The 21,546-nt window shown below is 34.0% G+C and overlaps 1 protein-coding gene across 5 annotated transcripts in view; it reads right to left on the bottom strand.

Annotated features, from left to right (window-relative positions):
• Window positions 1-21,546, bottom strand: part of TRAPPC13 (trafficking protein particle complex subunit 13) — a 36,574-nt gene that overhangs the window by 5,973 nt on the left and 9,055 nt on the right. For 3 of the 5 annotated variants that reach the window (XM_030844307.3, XM_030844287.3, XM_030844288.3), the window contains exons 2-10: window positions 19,300-19,368; window positions 18,635-18,734; window positions 17,425-17,509; window positions 11,014-11,141; window positions 8,186-8,258; window positions 7,065-7,109; window positions 4,156-4,173; window positions 2,106-2,239; window positions 189-387 (exon numbers count right to left, since the gene is read on the bottom strand). In XM_030844307.3, coding sequence (XP_030700167.1) covers window positions 189-387; window positions 2,106-2,239; window positions 4,156-4,173; window positions 7,065-7,109; window positions 8,186-8,258; window positions 11,014-11,141; window positions 17,425-17,509; window positions 18,635-18,734; window positions 19,300-19,366 — 849 coding nt within the window. In that variant the 5' untranslated portion in view covers window positions 19,367-19,368. The remainder of the gene's footprint in view (window positions 1-188; window positions 388-2,105; window positions 2,240-4,155; window positions 4,174-7,064; window positions 7,110-8,185; window positions 8,259-11,013; window positions 11,142-17,424; window positions 17,510-18,634; window positions 18,735-19,299; window positions 19,369-21,546) is intronic. The other 2 variants (XM_030844289.3, XM_030844299.3) reach the window with 1 other exon arrangement.

Raw genomic sequence — 21,546 nt, 5'->3', positions numbered from 1 at the left:
TTCCCATTCATATCAATACCAATTTTCTACCTAGATATTGGTGAAATTATTAGTCTTTTATTCTCCAGTAATATCAATGTCTTTTATAGTGCTCTGATTTTTAGTGACAGACCTGGGAAAATTTAAGTTGTTCTAACTATCTGCATACCACACACAAAAACCCCCATCAGTGTTTTTTCTAGACTCACCATTCTTTGAAGTTGGCTGGTCTGTAATCTTCCCCTTTCACCTAGATTTGTTTTCCATACTATATCCAACTTTCCAATTACCGTTACTCCCTTAATGATGCCTGCTTTTTCTGCAAACTCCTTCTTGGGTTTTAGGCAGTACAAGTACTGGCGTGTATCCATTGGCTGCAGATATGCTCTTGACCCAAATGTAGTTACACTGTAGGGTGGAGACAGAGATGGAAAAAATTCTCTAGAACCTTTTAGAAGAAAAACCATATCTGTGATTGTTCCTTTGGACAGGAACTGAATGATTTACCATCTAAAGATCCAGAATACAACAGGTCGGTGGTTTCAACACAATGAAAAGGACTTGTACTGAGAGGACTTATTTTTCTTTATTTTTTTCAGTTGATATGGAAAATCTTGAGATTCTTTATAATATAATGCAATATATTACCTGAAGCATTGGATATACATCGACTAACTGAAAAAAAGCAATAGAAATCAGAAACTTAAGTATCCTGTCTCTTCTCTAAAATTATGAAAGCAAATAGTTTAGAATAAAAAGAAACATACCATTCTAAACTAATGATTTTTCAAAATTAATTAAAGATCAGGAAAAGAGTGGAAAATTATTGTTTTCCTCTGTGGGAGTATGAGAGGCTATGAATTTTACTGTAAGACCCATAATAAGTAAAAGTAAATTTTTCATTCTTGATTATTAAAATCAGGTACTTTCTCCAGCTATTACCTTCTTATCCATATTAATATCAACCCTACATTTATTTATTCTTCTTTTTCTAAGTTACCTATAAAGATGTGTATTTCATTTTCATGAAAAATTAAATCATCTATTCCTATCCTCACTCCTTTTGATGTTAAGAGAATACTCCTTAAAACTCACTGCTTACTCTTACCCCTTCTAACTTCTCCATCATTTCTTACAATGCCTCAGTTTTATCATTTGCAGGATAAGGATGAAATGTTCCATATTTATCTCACTGAATTGTTATAAAAATTTAAAAGAATAAGTGCTTCAAGTACAAATGGCTAGGATCTTATTTTCATGTGAAGGGAGGGCTGAACAGGTGGACCATAGATTTTTAGGGCAGTGAAACTTTTATATCCTACAGTCAGGATGGCTACGTGTCACCACATTTGTCAAAACCCACAGAATGCACAACACAAAGAGTGAACCCTAATGTAAACTATGGACTTCAGTTGATAATAAGTATCAGTATTAGTTCATCGATTGTAAAAAATGTGCCACCTTGGGGGGCTTCCCTGGGCGCAGGAGTTGAGAGTCCACCTGCTGATGCAGGGGACGCGGGTTTGTGCCGGTCCGGGAAGATCCCACATGCCGCGGAGCGTCTGGGCCTGTGAGCCATGGCAGCTGAGCCTGCGCGTCCGGAGCCTGTGCTCCGCAACGGGAGAGGCCACAACAGTGAGAGGCCCGTGTACCGCAAAAAAAAAAACCCCAAAAAACAAAAACCAAACAAAAACAAACTTTCGCAGTGGTTGAGAGTCCGCCTGCCGATGCAGGGGACGCAGGTTCGTGCCCAGGTCTGGGAAGATCCCACATGCCGCGGAGCGTCTGGGCCCGTGAGCCATGGCCGCTGAGCCTGCGCGTCTGGAGCCTGTGCTCCGCAACGGGAGAGGCCACAACAGTGAGAGGCCCGTGTACCGCAAAAAAAGGAAAAAAAAAAAAAAAAAGTGCCACATTAAACAAGATGTAAATAACAGGGGATCCTGTAAGTGGGGAGGAGGGCATGTGGGAATGCTGTGCTTTCTGGTCAATTTTTCTGTGAATTTAAAACTTCTCTAATAAAATAATGTCTATCCCTTAAAAAAAATTTTAAACCACCCAAGAGTAACAATGTTAGAAAAGTTCATATCTTTCAAAATAAAAGCAAACACTTCATAATCCATATTTACCATTCTCCAGCTTGGTTGACTGAATTTAATTCTGCTACATTGTACATTATAGATGGCTCCAATGAAACTTTCTCCATAAACATGGGTGAGGTTGTAATGTTCTGAATCTGGGCTTCAAGAAATACTTCATCCGTCTGAAAATATGAAAGAAAAATCCACCAAAGTATGCTGGTGTTTAAAGTACTCTACCACCACAACAATATCTGATTTATATGAAGAAAAAACATTAACCACAAATGTGATTAGTTCATGCCTGCAAATCAAAGTTATCATAATTAATGCAAGAAAAGAAATTGTCCTCCTAACATAATTCACAGGGGCAAAGTCAAGTGTTAGTCAACTGGTAAGTTGTCAAACAATGGATGGGGGATAACTATAATATTTTTTGTATTGATATCCAAAAACGCTTAACTGGAATTTCATTTACATATATAAATATATATATAAATTTTCTAGTAAGTCATTAAAATGTGAAAATGCAATTTAGTATAATGAATTTACCTGTGCACCTATCATTTCAGAGATGTGTTAAGATAATTAGGTCTTTGTTATAATATTCCAGCATAATTTATTAATTTCAATTTTCATGTTACTTCAATTTAGATAGTACAGCAAATAATCTATTTTATAATCTTATAAGAATTTAACTTTTTAATTAAAGCATTTTTTAAGTAGTCATTAGTGATTTCTTGGTTCATTGAAAATGTATATTTAGAGCAAAAATATATGTAAATTATACTTGAAATCTTTAAGTTTTTAAATCAAACAAAAGGTATTTTGTGGTCTTAGTGAGTTAGTGAAAACTGGTGCTATACAGCAGTATTTCAGTCAATGGGTAACTTACATATGTACTTTTACATAATATTTTAAATTCCCTAATTATTTACATTAAACATTCTTCTTTTTATGCTATTTGGTTATTTTGGGGGGTATATATTGGAGGATAACAGAAAACTTGGCTCATTTTTGATAAAAACCTATACATAAAATGGTATACTAAGAATATTCTAGAATTATTTTATTCAGAAGTTTCATAGTAATATATATACAGAAATAAAGTAAACTATGACCAAAAATTTTTGGCACTTATGAGCTTTTTTAACACTAAATCCAGGAAAGTAGAAATCATTTGCAAAAATATAATGATGAAGTTATAATTTAATGTATTATTATCTAAAACAAAACAGATTCTTTAGTCCTTGGCACATGTGCTCTAATGAAAATAGAAATACGATTTATCAGTTTAAAAGAAGTACACATTCAAAGGCATTATTCTGTTACTTTTTCTCAAAAAAAAAATATCCCATCGATCCATTGCTTTCAAAAAAAAACCATAGACCCACATTTCAAATTTAAAAATGCAATTTCTGCATAAGTTTAGAAGAGCTTAGATAAAATGAAAGAAAAACAAGCTGCATAATGGAAAATTAAGCTAGTTTGAACAGTCAGCATGAAATAACTTGACATTTAAAAAATTAAGATAAGAATTCAGTGCTAAGGCAGTTGATGTTTTTATCATGTATATATTGTTATAAGCAAATGCTGCTTATATTAAATAGAAATTTGAAAATATGATTTTAGTCAACGTGGGAAAATTTAATTTTCTTCTGTTTACTGTTGTCAAAGGGCCATCTTTACCTGACCCAGACTTAAAACTAAAACCACTGCTCATTTGAAGATGAATTTCAACTACACAGTTTACTCAAAGAATTGAAGTATAGTAGGATATTTTATATTAAGAGGTTGAAAATCTCGAGGCTATTTTAAACAAGGTTAACATGGCTCTTTTTAAAAATAGCTACAGGAAACACACTAAAAATAAGAATATAATTGTTTCAATATGCCAATTTAATCTTTGATGTATTTTTCCCCATAGCATAAGATGATCAATATAAAATGTACAAATTATATACATATTTTTGAAGTCACTAAGTATATCCACAACTAACTTTGTTTTTCCACTATGTTTTGTAAAGAGAGATTAATTAGGCAGAGTCAAAAAGTGGTAAGTAAGAAAAGCATATAAATTTATAATAAAAAATCAAATTACCACAGAACTGAGGTCACTCTAATGGAAAAATAAAAAAGAAAAATTAGAAAAATCAGATTAAATGTTAAAGAAAAAGAATAACTAACTTTAAAATAAAATGCATTTCTGCATTTTTTTTAATTTACTAAACAAGACAGCATTAGTAAAACAAGGAAGTAAACAGAAAGTAATACAAAGAAATATGACAAATCATTCTTCTAAAAAGGTGAAACTGCTAAGGTTAAATGAACAGAGAAGAACACTATAGGTGAATACTTAAACAGGAGCAAATATTCAAGGGCATATCTTGGGGGAGAGAGGTATATTCCATGCCTTTCTAGTTCTATAAATTCTTTACTCACTTTGTAACTTCTTCATAGATTACTTAGGTTGGGTATATACTATCTGCCACATTCAGAATAGATATACGCTGTATAGCTTTTCTTAAATTTATCTAATAATGGAATCATTTTTTCAAGGAGGATCTTGGGTGATTACAGTTCCACTGATCACACTTCAGGGAATGCTGGGCTAGACCACTTCAGACAACTGAGAGTTAACAGATTTCACAGTTTGTCTTTTTTTCACATATATATTGCTAAAGCTACTTATTTACCAAGGGCCATCTCAAATGTCAGCTCTTTCATCAAACACATAGCTGGAAATCTTTTTCACCTATGTTCCCAGAGAATAAGTACACTTATGATCGGGGTGGGCGGGGATGCTTACACTGTATTTATGTCATGTCAGTCTCCTTCACTAGATCTAAGTACCGTGAGGACTGGGAAGATGTTCAGTTTATATTTATTTCTCTTCAGTATCTGGCATGGAGCTGTGACCAAAGGTTTGACACCTAGCTTCTAATGTCACCAATTTTTTTTTTTTTTACAAGGCTTTCTTATATTAGAAGACTACAACAAAGTTTCTCACAAAACTTGTTTTCCTTTAGGTGATTCACACAGTATTAGAATTTTTAGAAGCAGCATAAAAAACATGTTTGAGACAAATGTGGGGCTAATAACAGTTGTTGTGTAAGGACTATGGCATAGTGTAATAAAAATAAACTACTGATATCAGTGTGGTTAACTAACTCCTACAATTTACCTGAATTTCCTGGATGGAGTCCATAGAATCTGCTTCATGTTACAGGCAGAACAGTATCTGTTTGCCTAATAGGTAATACCAAATATCTTAGAGAGATCCTAAATGCTATTTGTTCACTCCTCATTTTTAAAAAAATGTCTATTTTCAAAAGTTCAGAATTTTACTAAAATTTTTTAGCTGAAGTTTGTTGGCAAAGTTTAGACTAAAAATTATGTCTATACTTAATGTTAACTGAAAAAGCAAACAAAATTGTTACTATGATTATAAAAACAGAATATTATATATAAATGAGTAAAGACTGAAAGAGAACATGGGTTAATGAAGAACCAATTACTTTTTAGTGTGGTGGACTTTGGGTTTTTTCCTTTCTTTTGGGGGAGTATATTACTTTTATGTTATTTATGGAATAACTAGCAATTTAAAAAACAACTTGCAACTCACTCTGAATATTGGTGTGATAAAACTACTTGACAAGTATCTTAATGTACCACCATACTTCAACAAAGAAAACCTGAAATAGTTTAATATGTGCCTTCCTATATGTGCCTTTAAACATCTAGTTATCTCCTTGATGAGACCGTATCCTCGCATCAAATACGTATACTCTTCACTACATACTGTATGTTCCACTTGTATTTCCAACTCGGCTTGGAATGCCTTCACTGCTCTGACACTTAGACGTTTCTAACACCTATTCCTTCTAGACACTGATGCAGTTCTCTTCCTTTTCCATGAAGCTTCTTTAGACTACTCCAAAATCTCATCCCCTGAGTTCCTGTAGCACATCTTTTTGCGCCATGCTCTTTAATCTCACTATATACTATACTAGTTACTTTTGTTATTTTATGCACTTTTTTCGTTTCTCCTAATAGGTTTTTACTTTAAGGTTAGGTTCCTTATCTTAGATGTCTTAGCATGCCCAGCTGTAGTACAAACTTTATAGTGAATAAAAATTCAGATGCTGATGGTAAAAATATGTATCAAATTTGACATGTGACTACAAATTTCTGATCACCTGGTTTTGGAGTAATAGACAAAATTTTCATTCAAAATACTGCATTTGAATATCTTTGAGTTTATCACTGTGATATGAAACACATGATTTTGGGGGAGTAAAAGGCCCATTAGGAAATCTGTTTTTTCTGGACCTCTAGATACCAGGATAAAATAGAACTGTAAAAGAAATCCAAGCCATAAAACCTTTTCCTTATGGAAAATTCTATTTTATCTCTTTTGTTAGAAAAGAAGATAATCTTCTATTCTAAAAGTTACTTCTTTCTATAGTTTTGCCAAATTTGTTTCTCCCAAGGAGCATATCAAACCATTCACTAAACTTAGCAACCTAACTCTGGCTGGCACACTGACTTCTCAGAACAAAGAATTTAATGTACTGAGCTCTACTTAATATTTTTCTAGGTGAATATTAAATCTTCTTTGCAGGGTTGGATCTACCACTTCAATTTTTGTAATATCACAACCACATTTATAAAATATTTAACAGATTGCTAATGTTTTTAGACGGTAACAACAACTATTAAATGGAAGCACAGGGCAATCATTTAATGAAAGACAGTGAAAGCCTCACAAAATTAATGAGAATAAAAATCAAGGCATATTGATTTCATGTCAGTTGAAAACAGCAGACTAAAAGAGATCTGCAGTGAAATTATTCACTTTCAATTGAACTTTATGCTCATTTTTCACAAGTAATTCACAGTCATATCAGCAATTTACTCTGATATGAAAAGAAATGTAATACATGAGAATTTTAGTCAAATAAGATCTTAATGTTGAACCTGAAATCCCATTAAGTGCTCAACACTTACCTCTGCATTGTAAAATTTGGTTTTCACATCCAATGGTTTGAGAACCTAGTTGAATAAAGCATATCAGTCAAAGGAGATTATTATCATTTGACCATTTATTTTGTTTATCTGTTTTAAACCATAGAGCTTAAATTTGTCAAAGGCATTTTCCAATTTTAATTGTAATAGACTTTTCTAATGGGTATGCAGTACTCTTGTAAAAACAAAAACAATCCCAAATGCATTTTTAAAAAAGCCACCGTAAGTTCTTGACTGGGTAATAGTTACATAAGTTATATGGATGTGTACTTCATAATAGTTTGTTAAACTGAACACATATATTTTTGTGTATTTCTCTATATATATTTCACAAAGCATGTTTATCAAAATAAGCAATCAAACCTTTTATTTTCTTTTAAAAGACAGGCAAAATCTTAAACAGATGAGTGATAACAAAAGCAATAGAAAAATAAAAATTTTTCTTCCTATTGCTGGTACTTTTTCTTCCACTTACAAACAGAGGAATGAAAAATATATATAGTGTCATATCTAGATCTACATAACTGTATATGGTCATCTCATTTCCCTATCTACACACATACATGTGTTAAAACAGTGGTTTTTAACTATTTTTGATTATGGACTTCGAAAATTGTGTACAAATAAAAAATTCTAACTACAATTTCAGTGACTCATGAAGTCTCTGAAGGAAGCTTGGTCCACTTAGCCCAAGGCAATAATCTCTCATTTAAATATTTCTTTAGAAATCTGATATTATTTACACTTATTTTGTCTGGACTTTACACTCATTTTATCCATCTTCTAGATTCTTTTGTGTTTTGTCAAGGCATGAAAATACAACAAATTGTTTTCTGGATAAAACATTACATTTCCAATGATAATTTCTCTTTTATTTAACTTACTTTAGTCCAACTTTAGATTGCTAGTAACCACAATGATAATTTCTCTGCTTTTATTTAACTTACTTTAGGCCAACTTTAGATTGCTAGTAATAAGACAAATCAAAAAATATTAAGCTATTTGCTTTATTTGGAGCTTGTTTTTACTGCAGATAAATAGTAGTAATCTCCTAGGGGAAAAAAGGGCATCTAAACACTATTTACCACTGTCGTATTCAATACCTGAAATTTGAAGAATTTTCTAAAATACATTTTTTCTCCACCCTGAGTTGTATAACTCACTGCACACACCAAGCTGAAACAGAAAGATGTTTTAATGATTTTGAATCACTATCAATTTTGTTTTTTAATAGTTAATCTACTAACCTTCAATTCTACCAACAAATTTGGAAAATATTTATACTATGACACGAAAGTGTAGCCAAATGAGCCTAGAGCAGGAAAAAAAGAGTTCCAGTAGATATGGATATAATTCCATGAACAAGAAAGCTGATTAGTAAAATAAGATATACCATTTTTAAGGCAGGAAGTCAGAAACTTTTTTCTTCAGAAAGTAAAGCATAAGCCAAAATAAATCACAGGATAACTAAATAGTTGAATGTAAAAAGTTAAGTTCATATAAACTAGAAGAAAATACAAATTTAAAAAAAAGTCCAGGATGAAGAAAGACTTTTTAATATAAATGCAATGGAAAGGAAAAGACTTTCACAAATTTAGAAATTGGATAAATCAAAAACACTAAAACAAAATTTTAAGAAGGACAACAAACTGGGAAAAAATGCTTCTAACAATATGAAGAGAAATTTTTATAAGCAAAACAATATCTCATTCAAAATAGAAGAAAAGGATATACACATAAATTGTAGTACCATAATCGACTAACAAAAATGTGGAAATGTTCAGCCTCACAAGTAGTCAAAGAAACAAATTAAAATAATGAAATAAGATTTTTCCTTATCTTAGGATTTGGCAAAAATTCTTTCCAAGAAATATCAGGGTTGGTGAGAGTTTAGAGAAACTGACTCTTTATACTGTTGGTGGTTATGAGAAATTTAGAAAAGAATCCTTCAGGGGCTTCCCTGGTGGCGCAGTGGTTAAGAGTCCGCCTGCTGATGCAGGGGACGCGGGTTCGTGCCCCGGTCCGGGCGGATCCCACATGCTGCAGAGCAGCTGGGCCCGTGAGCCATGGTCGCTGAGCCTGCGCGTCCAGAGCCTGTTGCTCCGCAACGGGAGAGGCCACAACAGTGAGAGGCCCGCGTACCACAAATAAAAAAAAAATAAAAGAATGTTTTCAAAGAATACTGACTAAACTGGGTTCCTGGTGTATTAACAAAGATAAAACCATGCATAACATGATCAAAATTCTATAAAATATTATTTAAGTTACTTATACACATCTGTTTTATATATATATGCACATAAAGGATTGAAATATACCAGTATTATAATAGTGGCTATACTAGGTGGTGACATTACAGGTAATTTAATTTCTACTTTATATTTGTACCTAGTACTAAACTAGGTGCTAGGTATTTAGAGTTCATCAAAACTCAATACCTGCTCTCCAAGTGCTCACAGTTGGAAGCAGTGTAGCAAGGCACAGGTTATGAAGTTAGATTTAGATTTGAGTTCTATGCCATTATGTGCTAGCTATTAAATTCTCTAAGAGTCTCATTTTCTGTAAAATGGGGATTTTACACATTTAATATCATTTCAATAAAAACAATTTCAACAAATATTGACCATTATTCTCGCTAAATCCCAGGGATGCAGGTGACTTTGTGGAACTCATACTTTAATGGGAACGGCAGGCACTCAGTAAGTAATGTCAAGCATAAAAGACATAGAAAAAAATGACAAGTTGTGGATGCTATAAAATAGACAAGAAGGGGGATTTTATCTAGTCTAGGAGGTCAAAAAGTCTCTTTGAGAAAGTCATGATGAATCTGAGATATGACAAAGTAGAAGAAAACTAAACAAAATGACACAGGCATTCCTTTGTAAGGGAAGGATACATTTCAAGTCACAGAGCAGTTCAGAGGTAAAAGAACTGCAGAGTAGAGAGGGAGGGAGGGAAGCATGATGAAAGGTGAGAACTAGAGTACGTAGTTGGTAAGGATTAGTTGTGGAGAGCTCTGCAAAACCTATACAGTTAGAATTTCCTAAGGGTAGTAGGAGATCACTGAAGTGTTAAGTGACTTATCTGAGATCACATAATTAAACAAATAATCAAGGTAAAATCTGAACTCCAGAAAATCTGACTCAAACCTCATACCAACCACAGAATATATATTAAAAAGTGCCTACAACAGAGCTTGTCACCAAAATTAATTAAATAATAGATAATATTACATAATTCTTTAAGACAAAGAAGAGAAGCAAAAATGGTGACGTTAAGTGGAGATGAAGAGAGGCTACTGAGAGATAGTTAACAAAAACTAACAGGACTTTGTGAATCAACTGGATATGGGGGTGGTAAGGCAGATAGAGAAGTCTAAAATTACTTTAGATGGCTGAAATTTTCATATTTGCCTCTCAGACAAAGAAAAATACAGCATTCACATTCAAATACATACACAGGCCAGGAATACAGAATTCGAGTTTTTTTTTCCTCATACCTTTACTTTGGTTCTCTGTTTTTGAACTCTCAGGGTAGAGTATATTTATACAGTTAAATACAGAACTGAAAAATTGTGAATTTAAAAATAAATGTTATTAACATCAGTTAGCATTTCAAAAGAATAAATGTACTTTTAGAGTGCTACCTGGGTTTTAAAGGTTTGCATGGATTTTTATTTTTAAATAAGATTGTAGATGCAAAAATGAAACTAGAGATAAGTGAAGATAAATTAAGATATTTTTTCCTTTCAAAAATAAACATTTTGTTTAAAGTTTGTTTCTGGCAAGCATGTAAACATGGTACATAAAATTCCTTCTGAAGTAGGTTCTTAGGCTTAGTAACAAGTGGAATAAGTGGAAATAAAGCAAAAATTTCAAATAAAGGCATATATAAGTAAAAGCCTCTGAGATCTAGTAAAATTAATTCTTACATGTGTGTTCCAATCTCCTTTACTTCATGGTGTATGACATCATCTATACAACAATCGGGTTTAAGTTCAGCCACTGCAGCATTGGAGGCTGAGAGATTTAAACGCTGAGAACTTGTCTGAAGATCAGCCTTGAAAGAGAGAATAAAATCCAAATGAGACTGGTTACCTACAGGGTGTGGATAAGTATGGGTGGAAAGAATAGGGGAACAAGAACAAGAAAGTAGGGATGAAGAGGGAGCAACACGTCTCTGTGTACATCTTTTTGTATAGCTCTGATGCTCAGGAACAGGGTAATGGTTCACACACACACACACACACACCCCTAAAAATAAATACTGATAAAATCAGCTATAAAGTAGGGGGAATCCAAAATGTAATACAAACAGTACCACATGAACCTAATTGTATTACAAATGAACACAACCATACTGGGAGGAGGAAACAGAAAAAAGGAACTAACTTAAGTTTGGCAAACAAAAGCTAAAAATGAAAAGAGCGGCACACAAATGTTTTACTCTAGCTAGCCCATTTGCTGTTTTGCAGGGGTATGGATTAGCAGTTCTGAAACTTCTACATGTATACTAGGACAAAACAAAATATATATATATTATGGATAACAAGAGACAAGTTTCTTACCTTTGGAGAAAAAAAGGTACAGATAAGGAAAGAGAGAAGCCTGCAATGAAACCTTTGGTGCTGGACTGGAATTTGGGGCATCAGTATGAACATACGGTTTTGAAATTTATACATATACAGATGGATATTACAGAAACATATATAGATGTGTACACGTGTTAGTATATAACACTAAAAGGTAAAAGGTAAATAATCATTCAAAACAGTATTAGATGTCAGAGACCAGCTGATTTGTAGAACTAGAGATCAGCATTAAAGTCATCAACTAAGAAAGGACCATTTTCTCTCTTGCCCCTACCAAGTTACTTTCTAACATATTCCCTCCCTTATTCCTTTTGAACACTGATCATTTTCTCTAATTCTCTTAAATGGCATCCTCCTTTAAGCTCAGCTACTTTCTATCACATTCAATTTTAACTTTCTTTGTAACATTTATTATGATCTATAATTACCTTATTTATGATTTTGTTTACCTGTTTCCTTCTGTCTCCCCTACCAAAGATGTAAGGTCTGTTGAGGCAGGAACCGCTTGCCTTCTCTTGTTCACCACTATAACATGGTGCCTGGCACACAGTAGGCAATTAATAAATGTTTGTTGCATACTGAATGAAGTTATGATAAAACTTCAAGGCAAATGTCAAGACAAATTCAGAGAAAGCAAAGATCACATTAAGTCATGGGGATTAGGGGAGGTTTTGTCCATAAGAGTGCAGATTTTTTAGAAGCTTTTTGTTTTTTTTTAAATCAGTTAACAGGTTTTCTGCAGTTAATTCTAACCTAACATTCTTAATGCAGCACTTCCAAGTGGAATATTTATTAGTGCTGTCTTTTTTTTTATTATATTCAGATATTAAACAGTAGTAGCTCACATTTATTGGGCACCTACTATGTGCAAGGCCCTGTTCTAAGCACATTACTCATTTAATGCCCACAAAGCTGAAGTAGGTCATTATACTGTCCCTAATTTACAGACAAACCAAGGCACATAGAAGGAACAACTCCCCTTAGGTTATACAACTAATAAGTAATGAAGCTGAAATTCAAAATTCTTTAACAAACATTTCAGAAATTAGAGAAGAGGGGGAAAAGAAACAGTCAAATCCATGGGCTTTCTGTCCAATGTGTTTTCCTAAGTATCATTTTTTAAACATTAATCATAACTACAGCATGTATTATATATGGCTGAACACTTTTACTTTTCTCCTTTTTCATCTTATAAACACTGCTGCACTTAACATTCATTTCCTAATTACCTATGAGGGCTTTCCCAGGAGCTGGAGATACACCAGTGAACAACAGACCAAAATCCCTGCCCCTAGGGAATTTAAATGTTTGGGGAAAATAATATAGAGTAAAGGAGGAATGGAGGGCTGGCTTGAGGTAAGGGAATACAATTTAAATTACAGGGTTGGCTTCACGCTACAAATTGGTTTTTGGATGAGCAGGATTTAAAAAGGGAGAGAGGAAAGGGGAAATGGAGAATCATTTTAAGTAAGTTAAAAAAAGCAAAACACCTTAAGTGTGTAAAAGCTCAAGATCAGGAAAGAGTTCGGTATAATTAAGGAATTCATGTTAAAAAATAAGAAAAAAGCATTTAAAAACATCTAGACTAAACTTCAAACGAATAGAGGCCTTGTCTCTTTTGTTTCCTGCTATAACCCCAGTATCTAGAATTGTGCCTGGAATATATACTCGTTGAATGAATGAGCAAATGCCTATTACTCACCATTGGTTCTCAAAGTATGGTTCCCAGACTAACAGAATCAGCATCACCTGAGAACATGTTAGAAATGTAAATTCTGGGAATTCCCTGGTGGTCCAGTGGTTAGGACTTTGCGCTTCCACTGTCAGGGGCGTGGGTTTGATCCCCGGTTGGGGAACTAAGCTCCCACAAGCCCCGTGGTGTGGCCAAAAAAAAAGGTAAATTCTTGGGCACCATTTCAGATTGATTAAATCAGAAACACTGGAAGTGAGGCTCAGCAATCAGTGTTTTAAAAAGTCCTCCAGATGATTTTAATACCTTCTAAAGTTTAAGAACCAATAGTACAGGGACTTCCCTGGTGGTATCGTGGTTAAGAATCCATCTTGTAGTGCAGGGGATGCCAGTTTGATCCCTGGTCGGGGAATTAAGATCCCACATGCTGTGGGGTTACTGAGCCTGCGTGCCACAACTACAGAGCCTGTGCACTCTGGAGCCCATGCAACGTAACTAGAGAGAAGGCTGCAAGCTGCAACTAAGACCTGATGCAGCCAAAAATAAATAAATAAAATAAAAATAAACCACCAATGGTACAGATCATTAAAGTTATTTATTTATTTTATTATTTTTTTTGCGGTACGCGGGCCTCTCACTGTTGTGGCCTCTCCCGTTGCGGAGCACAGGCTCCGGACGCGCAGGCTCAGCAGCCATGGCTCACGGGCCTAGCCGCTCCGCGGCATGTGGGATCTTCCCAGACCGGGACACGAACCCGTGTCCCCTGCATCGGCAGGCGGACTCTCAACCACTGCGCCACCAGGGAAGCCCTGAAGTTATTTTTTAAAAAATAAATTTATTTACTTATTTATTTTTGGCTGCGTTGGGTCTTTGTTGTGCGTGGGCTTTCTCTAGTTGCGGCGAGCGGGGGCTACTCTTCGTTGTGGTGCACGGGCTACTCATTGCGGTGGCTTCTCTTGTTGCGGAGCACGGGATCTAGGCGCGTGGGCTTCAGTAGTTGTGGCACACGGGCTCAGTAGTTGTGGCTCGCGGACTTCGTTGCTCCCCAGCATGTGGGATCTTCCCAGACCAGAGCTCGAACCTGTGTCCCCTGAATTGGCAGGTGGACTCCCAACCACTGCACCACCAGGGAAGTCCCTACTATTTTTTTATTTATAGTACACTACGCTGTCTTTTGTTTATAGAACACTTCATTTTTTGGTAGCATGCTAAGGTTTTCAGACTTACTGCTGAAAACTATTTTTCAGTTAAAAAACAAACAAAAAACCCCCTAGTGGTTTCCAGTTAAACATGACAGATTATATAGCATTTTTATTCTCAAAAACAACACTAAGATGTCAGTAAAGGAATTAAAAGAGTACAGATTCATAATCTCTTTTCCACATTCCAAAATTCCAAGAGCTATAAAAAATTAAACTTTTGAGAGCAGAATTCTGAGTAGCTGAAGTAATGGCAGTAGAGTAACTGAATCTCCTGAGTCATCCTCAAATAAATAAATAAAATTTAAAAACTATATAAACTCAGTGTTAGTATAGCTAGAGAGCAGCAAATGTCTAAACTTCAAATTTCTGCAAGCTATTTCTCATGCTCTCGTCATAAGCCTTTGCAAAGAACAAGAGAAGTTCATGAAAAATTGAGCTTAAGAGAGAAAAGGAAGGTAGAGACAGGCCTAAGAATGATGAAAAGTACTGCCAGGAAGACAAAGTCTATCCTAAGTGTCAAAATACTGAGAAAGTGCATTACTGGAAGATGAGAGCACAGCCTACAGGAGATATAACAGTATGTTTAATGGTGAAGAGGCAATTCTGGCAAGATAACAATTCAGGGGAAGAAGAGAGTTAAAAAGGAGAAGAACCTTCTGGACACTGTCAGTGAAGAGAAAATGAAGCAGGAGGAGAAAATTGAGGATGCTGTCACTCAAAAGAAAGAGAAAAACTGAGGAACACTCAACCCTTTCTTCTTCCACCACCCTCCCAAAAGCCACCCGATAAAGAAACAACACTTTGCTTGCAAGGCTCTAATAGAGTATTCTTGAACTAAGAATATCAAAGCACCCCAAACTGCATTTCACAGAATGCAAAGCTAGCAAGAGTCTTAATCCATACAAAAATACTATTAAAAAAGACCACACAATGATAATTTAAACAATTCACTGATCCAAACTGCCACCCAAAACCAATAGTGAAACAGAAGAAAACTGCAACACAATATTCAAAGTGAATTAAATACCCTCAAAAAAACATATGGAGATAATTATAAAGCATCCAAGGAAATATAGATTTGAATGAAAATTTACTAAGGAAAACTAAAGAAAAGCAGGCAAAGAAGAGCCAATTTGTATGTAATTGGAGTTTGTAAAATGATAAACAAAATGCTAGTTCTTAGTTAAGAGTAAGAAGACTCTTGGTGGGCACTGTACTGCTCAATAAACATTAGCTATCTCTGTTATTATGCCAAACACCACTGCCTTTTTAGAAATTAAAACTGAGCAGAGCCCACAGAAATATAATCACATATTTTATAAGAAATACACTATGGTAATATTTGTTCTTTTTAACATTGACTTAAATTACACACATTTGCTGATTTATTCATCTTACAAAAATAAATTCAACATTTACTGAATGCGAACTGTATGACAGGAAAAAAGTATACATTCTCGAAGTTCTGAAAGTCAGTCCTTTTCATAATCAAATGCAGAGGTCAGCAGACTTTTTCTTTAAAAGGTCAGATAGCAAATATTTTAGACTTTGCAGGTCATACAGTTTGTTGCAACTACACAATTCTGATGTTGTAGCTTGAAATCTGCCACAGATACTACACAAACGGATGAGTGTGACTATATGTCAATAAAATTTTACTTACGGACTGAAATTTGAATTTTATATAATTTTCACATCACAAAATAAGCTTTTGTTTCTTTTCAATCATTTAAAAATGTAAAATCTTTCTTCGCTCATTCTTAGCATAGCTTCATACTGTCTTGCAAAAACAGGCAATGGATCAAATTTGGCCTGCACGCTGTAGTTTGCCGACTCCTGATCTAATGAAAGGCAGAAACCCTAACCATAGAGTGACAAACACATGTACATGTATGCAAAAATTTGCATCCAGTTTCTGGAAGTTGGGTCATATACGGAACTTGGAATATTTTCTCTCTGAGACCCTTTTCAATTCTCGTACTTGCTGATCATTTTTCAATCTCATTCAAACTGGACTTCCCTTTCCCTTCCATAGGCGATGCTCTAGTGACCTAAATTCACCACTGGAAGACAGCTTTGACCACTTCTCAACAACATACGATGAATTTTTCCTTTTTTTTATGCCCTTTCTTTTCGGGAATAAATTTCCAGTTGTTTAACTGAGCTAGCATATTCTCTCTCTTGATTTCTCAAAACTGCAAGAATATTCTAATTGGCCCATTTCCTACAAACCATCCCATACAATGCTTTCATGACAGTCTTCCAACATAGCCTGAATACCTCTGCTCAAAAGTCTCCACTGACTGCACACTGTCTTAAAATAACCTTAGCCTTAGTCTTGCTTTTAAGATGCTCCACTGTATGGCTACTACATATCTCTACAACCTTACCTACTCTTACTAAGTGAATTCTGCTCACTGCTACAAGAACACATTACGTATTCCTATGTCTCTGCTTCCGATTACCATGTCCCTCTTTGTCTTTTCTTCTAAATCCTGCCATTCTTTTGAGATCCTCTTGTGCTCCCTCTCCTGTCAATAAGCCTTCCTGAATGATGCAATCCCCAGTGATCTTTCCTCCTCTTTCAAATTTTATTATGTTAATCACAAATTATTAACAAAAATTTAAAGTGTTATTTACCTTTGGTACATTTTCTCATCCAAGCTATCACAAATTTTGAGGATAAGGAAAAATGATTCTGTGCACAGCATATCTTAGAACTTAGGTGTTCAATTAATACTTGTTATTAATGACAATTAAAAAGTCCAGTATCAAGCAGGCATTTTAATGAAGTTTCAAAACATAAGAAGAGAAATTAAAAAGTTAAAAAAAATTCTCCCAAATAAGAATGCCACTTACTTTAACCAATATATCTTTTACAACTTGATTGCTATCATTATGAACGCTGATATAACTGGAAAAGGTCTCTCCCAAAAATATATTCCTGTGAAATAAAATAAATTTTTAGGCAGAAATCCATTCAACTTTTATCATAAATCTTCTATTTGTGCACCACTGAGAACGTCAAATGGAGAAATTACTAAAGGATAGAGATCAGGTGAAATACTATTTCAATATTTCTTTGTTTACACTAGGCTGCTCACTCATTACCTAGTGCAATTAAAAATACAGATTTAATCTATAAAACATGCTATATATCTTGACCCTCAACTACTGCCAAAACTGCCAGCCCTCCTAAAAATGTCATTGAGATCAGATCCATGTTAAGAGTCTGAAGATTTGATACTGAGGCTAGAGGCTAGAGAAAGGCAGTTTTTGAAATAACTTATGCCCCGAACCTAGAAGAGACCAAGTTATTGATCTCAGAGTATTTTTTACCAATTTATTTTCTTTTTCTTTTTCTAAGTCATTCTAATAAAAATAATGACTAGTGGCATTACTTTATAAGTATATGTTATATATATAATGCATATAAACATATAAATATATGTAGATATATTTATAAAAATATTTTAATATGAATACGTTTTTTACTTGAATATATTTCTAAGCTTTCAAGACACTAGTCAATGACCACATTCTGTAAACCTTTTGAAAAAACCTGAAAAATTCCTTTTGGTCTCAAATTGTCTCAGTTGCAAACAGAATGGAACCAGGGATTTCTACCTCAGTAATAATCTAGAGTAAGAGAATAGCTAAGAGCAAGAGAAGGAATAAAATATTTAGAACTCCTAATGAGCTGACAAGTCCAATAACTTAAGTTGGTAAAGGGCTGTGATGGTGAATAAAAGAGCTGCTTCTGAAAGACACTGAGATTAAATCAGTTAAAATAAAAGGAATATGTAGGCATTAAAAAATATAATAAGATCTAAAGAAGAAAGTTAAAATTCTACCACCCTAGGAATTAGTATTTTGGTATGCATCTTATTTTTTTAATTAAAAAAAAAACCAGAATCACATAGTATAATTTTGGTAAAACTTTTTTTTTGTTTCCAGCCACATACATGTATCATGAGCATTTTCCCATCCCATAGTTACTTTTTGAAAACATGATTTGTAATGGCTTCAGAGTATTGTTGTGTTTCTAATGTGAACATATCATTCTTACCCAAAATTCTGTGGTAAAGTCAACATTTCTCCCAACATTAAAATCTCTGCACCATTTACAGTTGAAGGATCATCTCTCATGAGCTGGTTAAAGAGGTCTCCTGTAGAAAGAGAAAAACATCAAATTCTAACACCTACCTTGTAAATAACTTTTATTTATGTGACGAAACAGCTGGGAGAGATATTTAAAAAAATAATCTCATAACAAAAATTAAATTTAAAAAAATCTAATTTCTAATCTTCACTACAACAAATGCATGCCAAAAAAATTCTGTTTCTACAGAAAATGAACACTTAAGGAACAAAGGAAAATGTAGGTCATGAGATATATAGAAAGCTCCAATGATTTTTAAATAAAGGGAATGCTAACATATATTGATGGAACATCTGAGGATAAATGAAATTTTAATAGTGTCATTATAAGCAATGCATTTTTACTAAAACTAAAAGTCTCTAGTTGCCATGGGATATCAGTAGTATTTTGATGTATAGATTATGACTGAGACCTATTACTCAGATGGCCACCATTCACACGTACAAAAACAGGCAACAAATAATGCAGCAAAGAGTTAGCATAAGATTGGCAAGGTTAGGCTTATTACAAGGTAAGGTAATCCAGGTTTCAACTTTTCCCTAGGTGCAAGTAGGATAAAGCATGTGTCATACCAGGCAAGTCTTTCTCTTCACATGTTACTGGAATATTGGTGAATAAAGTAGGCTTAGTCAACCGCATCACTGTGAATTGGGAAAGTAGAAAAAAAAAGAAAGAAAGAAACAAAGAAAGAAAGAAAATATTAATATTATTTTATGCCAGTATTCGCAAGTTGAATGTATGGTATTCATCAATTTTATACTAGTATAAAATATAATCTAAATACTTCCTAAACAATATAATATTAAGTATTTCCTAAGATTATTACACAGCAATGATCTACTAATAAAAATGTTAGGATATAACAAAAAGAATTTTATATATGACAAAAAGAAAGAACAATTTTGCTTTTATTTACAACCTAATGAATTATAAAAATTAAATGCAAATGAAATATGGCTCATTATACAAAAAGTAGAAAATAAAATAATTTCAAAGCTTACAGTATATTACAAGAATAAGGCTTTAAAAAAATCTTGAATGACTTCACTGTAAACAATATCAACAAAATATTAACCAATGTTAGTCTGATAGGGACAAGAATTTAGATGCGCCATTCTGAATATGAAACAATAATTTTATGCCAAAAGGATTTTTGTTAACTTTATTCCTTGGTTATAATCACAGGCCACTGAAGTTCAGTAAGTGGCCCTTTAAGTAATATTAATTCTGTGTAAAAATTATGAAAGTGTCAGTTAATGTGTAGGTTTATAGAATTCCAACCAAAACTAGCATTTGTTCTCGGAACATGACAGAATGTATCTAAAGTTTATCTAGAAAAACAAATAAATAAAAATAAGCTATGAAATTAATAGGAAACAATGATAAAAAACTGGACATAACATGTAGTAAAACATTTAAGTCCATAATCAACTAATTGGCTTATTAATACAAGACCATACTGACATGTTAGATAATTTAAAAAATTTATCAGGATGCGGCAAAAACAAATCAACATTATAAGGTGCTAGGACAACTGGTTCACTATCTGGGAAAAATGAAATTTAGTTTACAAATTCATTTCAAATATCAAGCTGCATATGTATCAAATAGATGGACAAAAATTAAGCAAGAGAAAACTAGAAAAAGTGAAAATTAAACCTAGTCTAGCGGGGATAGGACATTCTAATTAAAAAATCTTTTTCAATTTTTTGTTAAGATTGACATTTGACCACATCAAAATAAAGACAAATCAGCTCGGTGCTTTGTGACCACCTAGAGGGGTGGGATAGGGAGGGTGGGAGGGAGGGAGATGCAAGAGGGAAGAGATATGGGAATATATGTATATGTATAACTGATTCACTTTGTTATAAAACAGAAACTAACACATCATTGTAAAGCAATTATACTCCAATAAAGATGTTAAAAAAAAATTGACATTTGACCACATCAAAATAAAGACAAAAATATAGAAGTAAAAATCATACAAACTCATAAAACATTTCAGAAAATGAATCCCAGAAGACTGTTTCTTTATAGTCTATTAAGATGTTCATTCAACTCAAAACTCAAATCTTTAAAGACTATTGATCTAAATGGTCAGTGCACAATATGTGGTATTCGTTAATGTATGTAAAACTGTACCACCTAACTACTAATTAACTAGCTATATCATTCATATCAAATTTAGTGCCTGGGCTTCACTGGTGGCGCAGTGGTTGAGAGTCCGCCTGCCGATGCAGGGAACACGGTTCGTGCCCCGGTCCGGGAAGATCCCACATGCTGCGGAGCGGCTGGGCCCGTGAGCCATGGCCTCTGAGCCTGCGCGTCCGGAGCCTGTGCTGCGCAACGGGAGAGGCCACAACACTGAGAGGCTCGCGTACCGCAAAAAAAAAAACCAAAACAAACAAACAAAAAATTTAGTGCCTTTCTCATTTTGGTCTTAGCTTATATGTCATCTTTCTCAGAAAAGAAGTACAGGTCACCCTGTTTCTCTCATAGCACCTTGTATTTATCATGAATTATGTTTATTCACTTATAAGTTTATAGCACTCCTATCCAAACTCCTTTAAGTTTAGGCTCGTATGTATCATGTTAAGTTTTGTGGGCTCGGTGCTTGACACAGGTTCTGGCACATAGTATTAACGCCTCACCAAACTCTTCAAGTAAGTGGTATTTTTGAAGATGTAAAGTTTCAAGAACTGAGGCCATTAAACAATGTTATATTAAATAGATGGCCGCAGACTTCACTTTGCTCAAAAATAATTTTCCCTATTCTTAATTATAAGCCCAGGGTCATAAACCTGGAATGTCATGCTTTA

The sequence above is a fragment of the Globicephala melas genome, chromosome 3 (genome assembly GCF_963455315.2).
Source record: "Globicephala melas chromosome 3, mGloMel1.2, whole genome shotgun sequence".
NCBI lineage: Eukaryota > Metazoa > Chordata > Mammalia > Artiodactyla > Delphinidae > Globicephala > Globicephala melas.
This window is presented reverse-complemented; position numbering and strand designations above follow the sequence as displayed.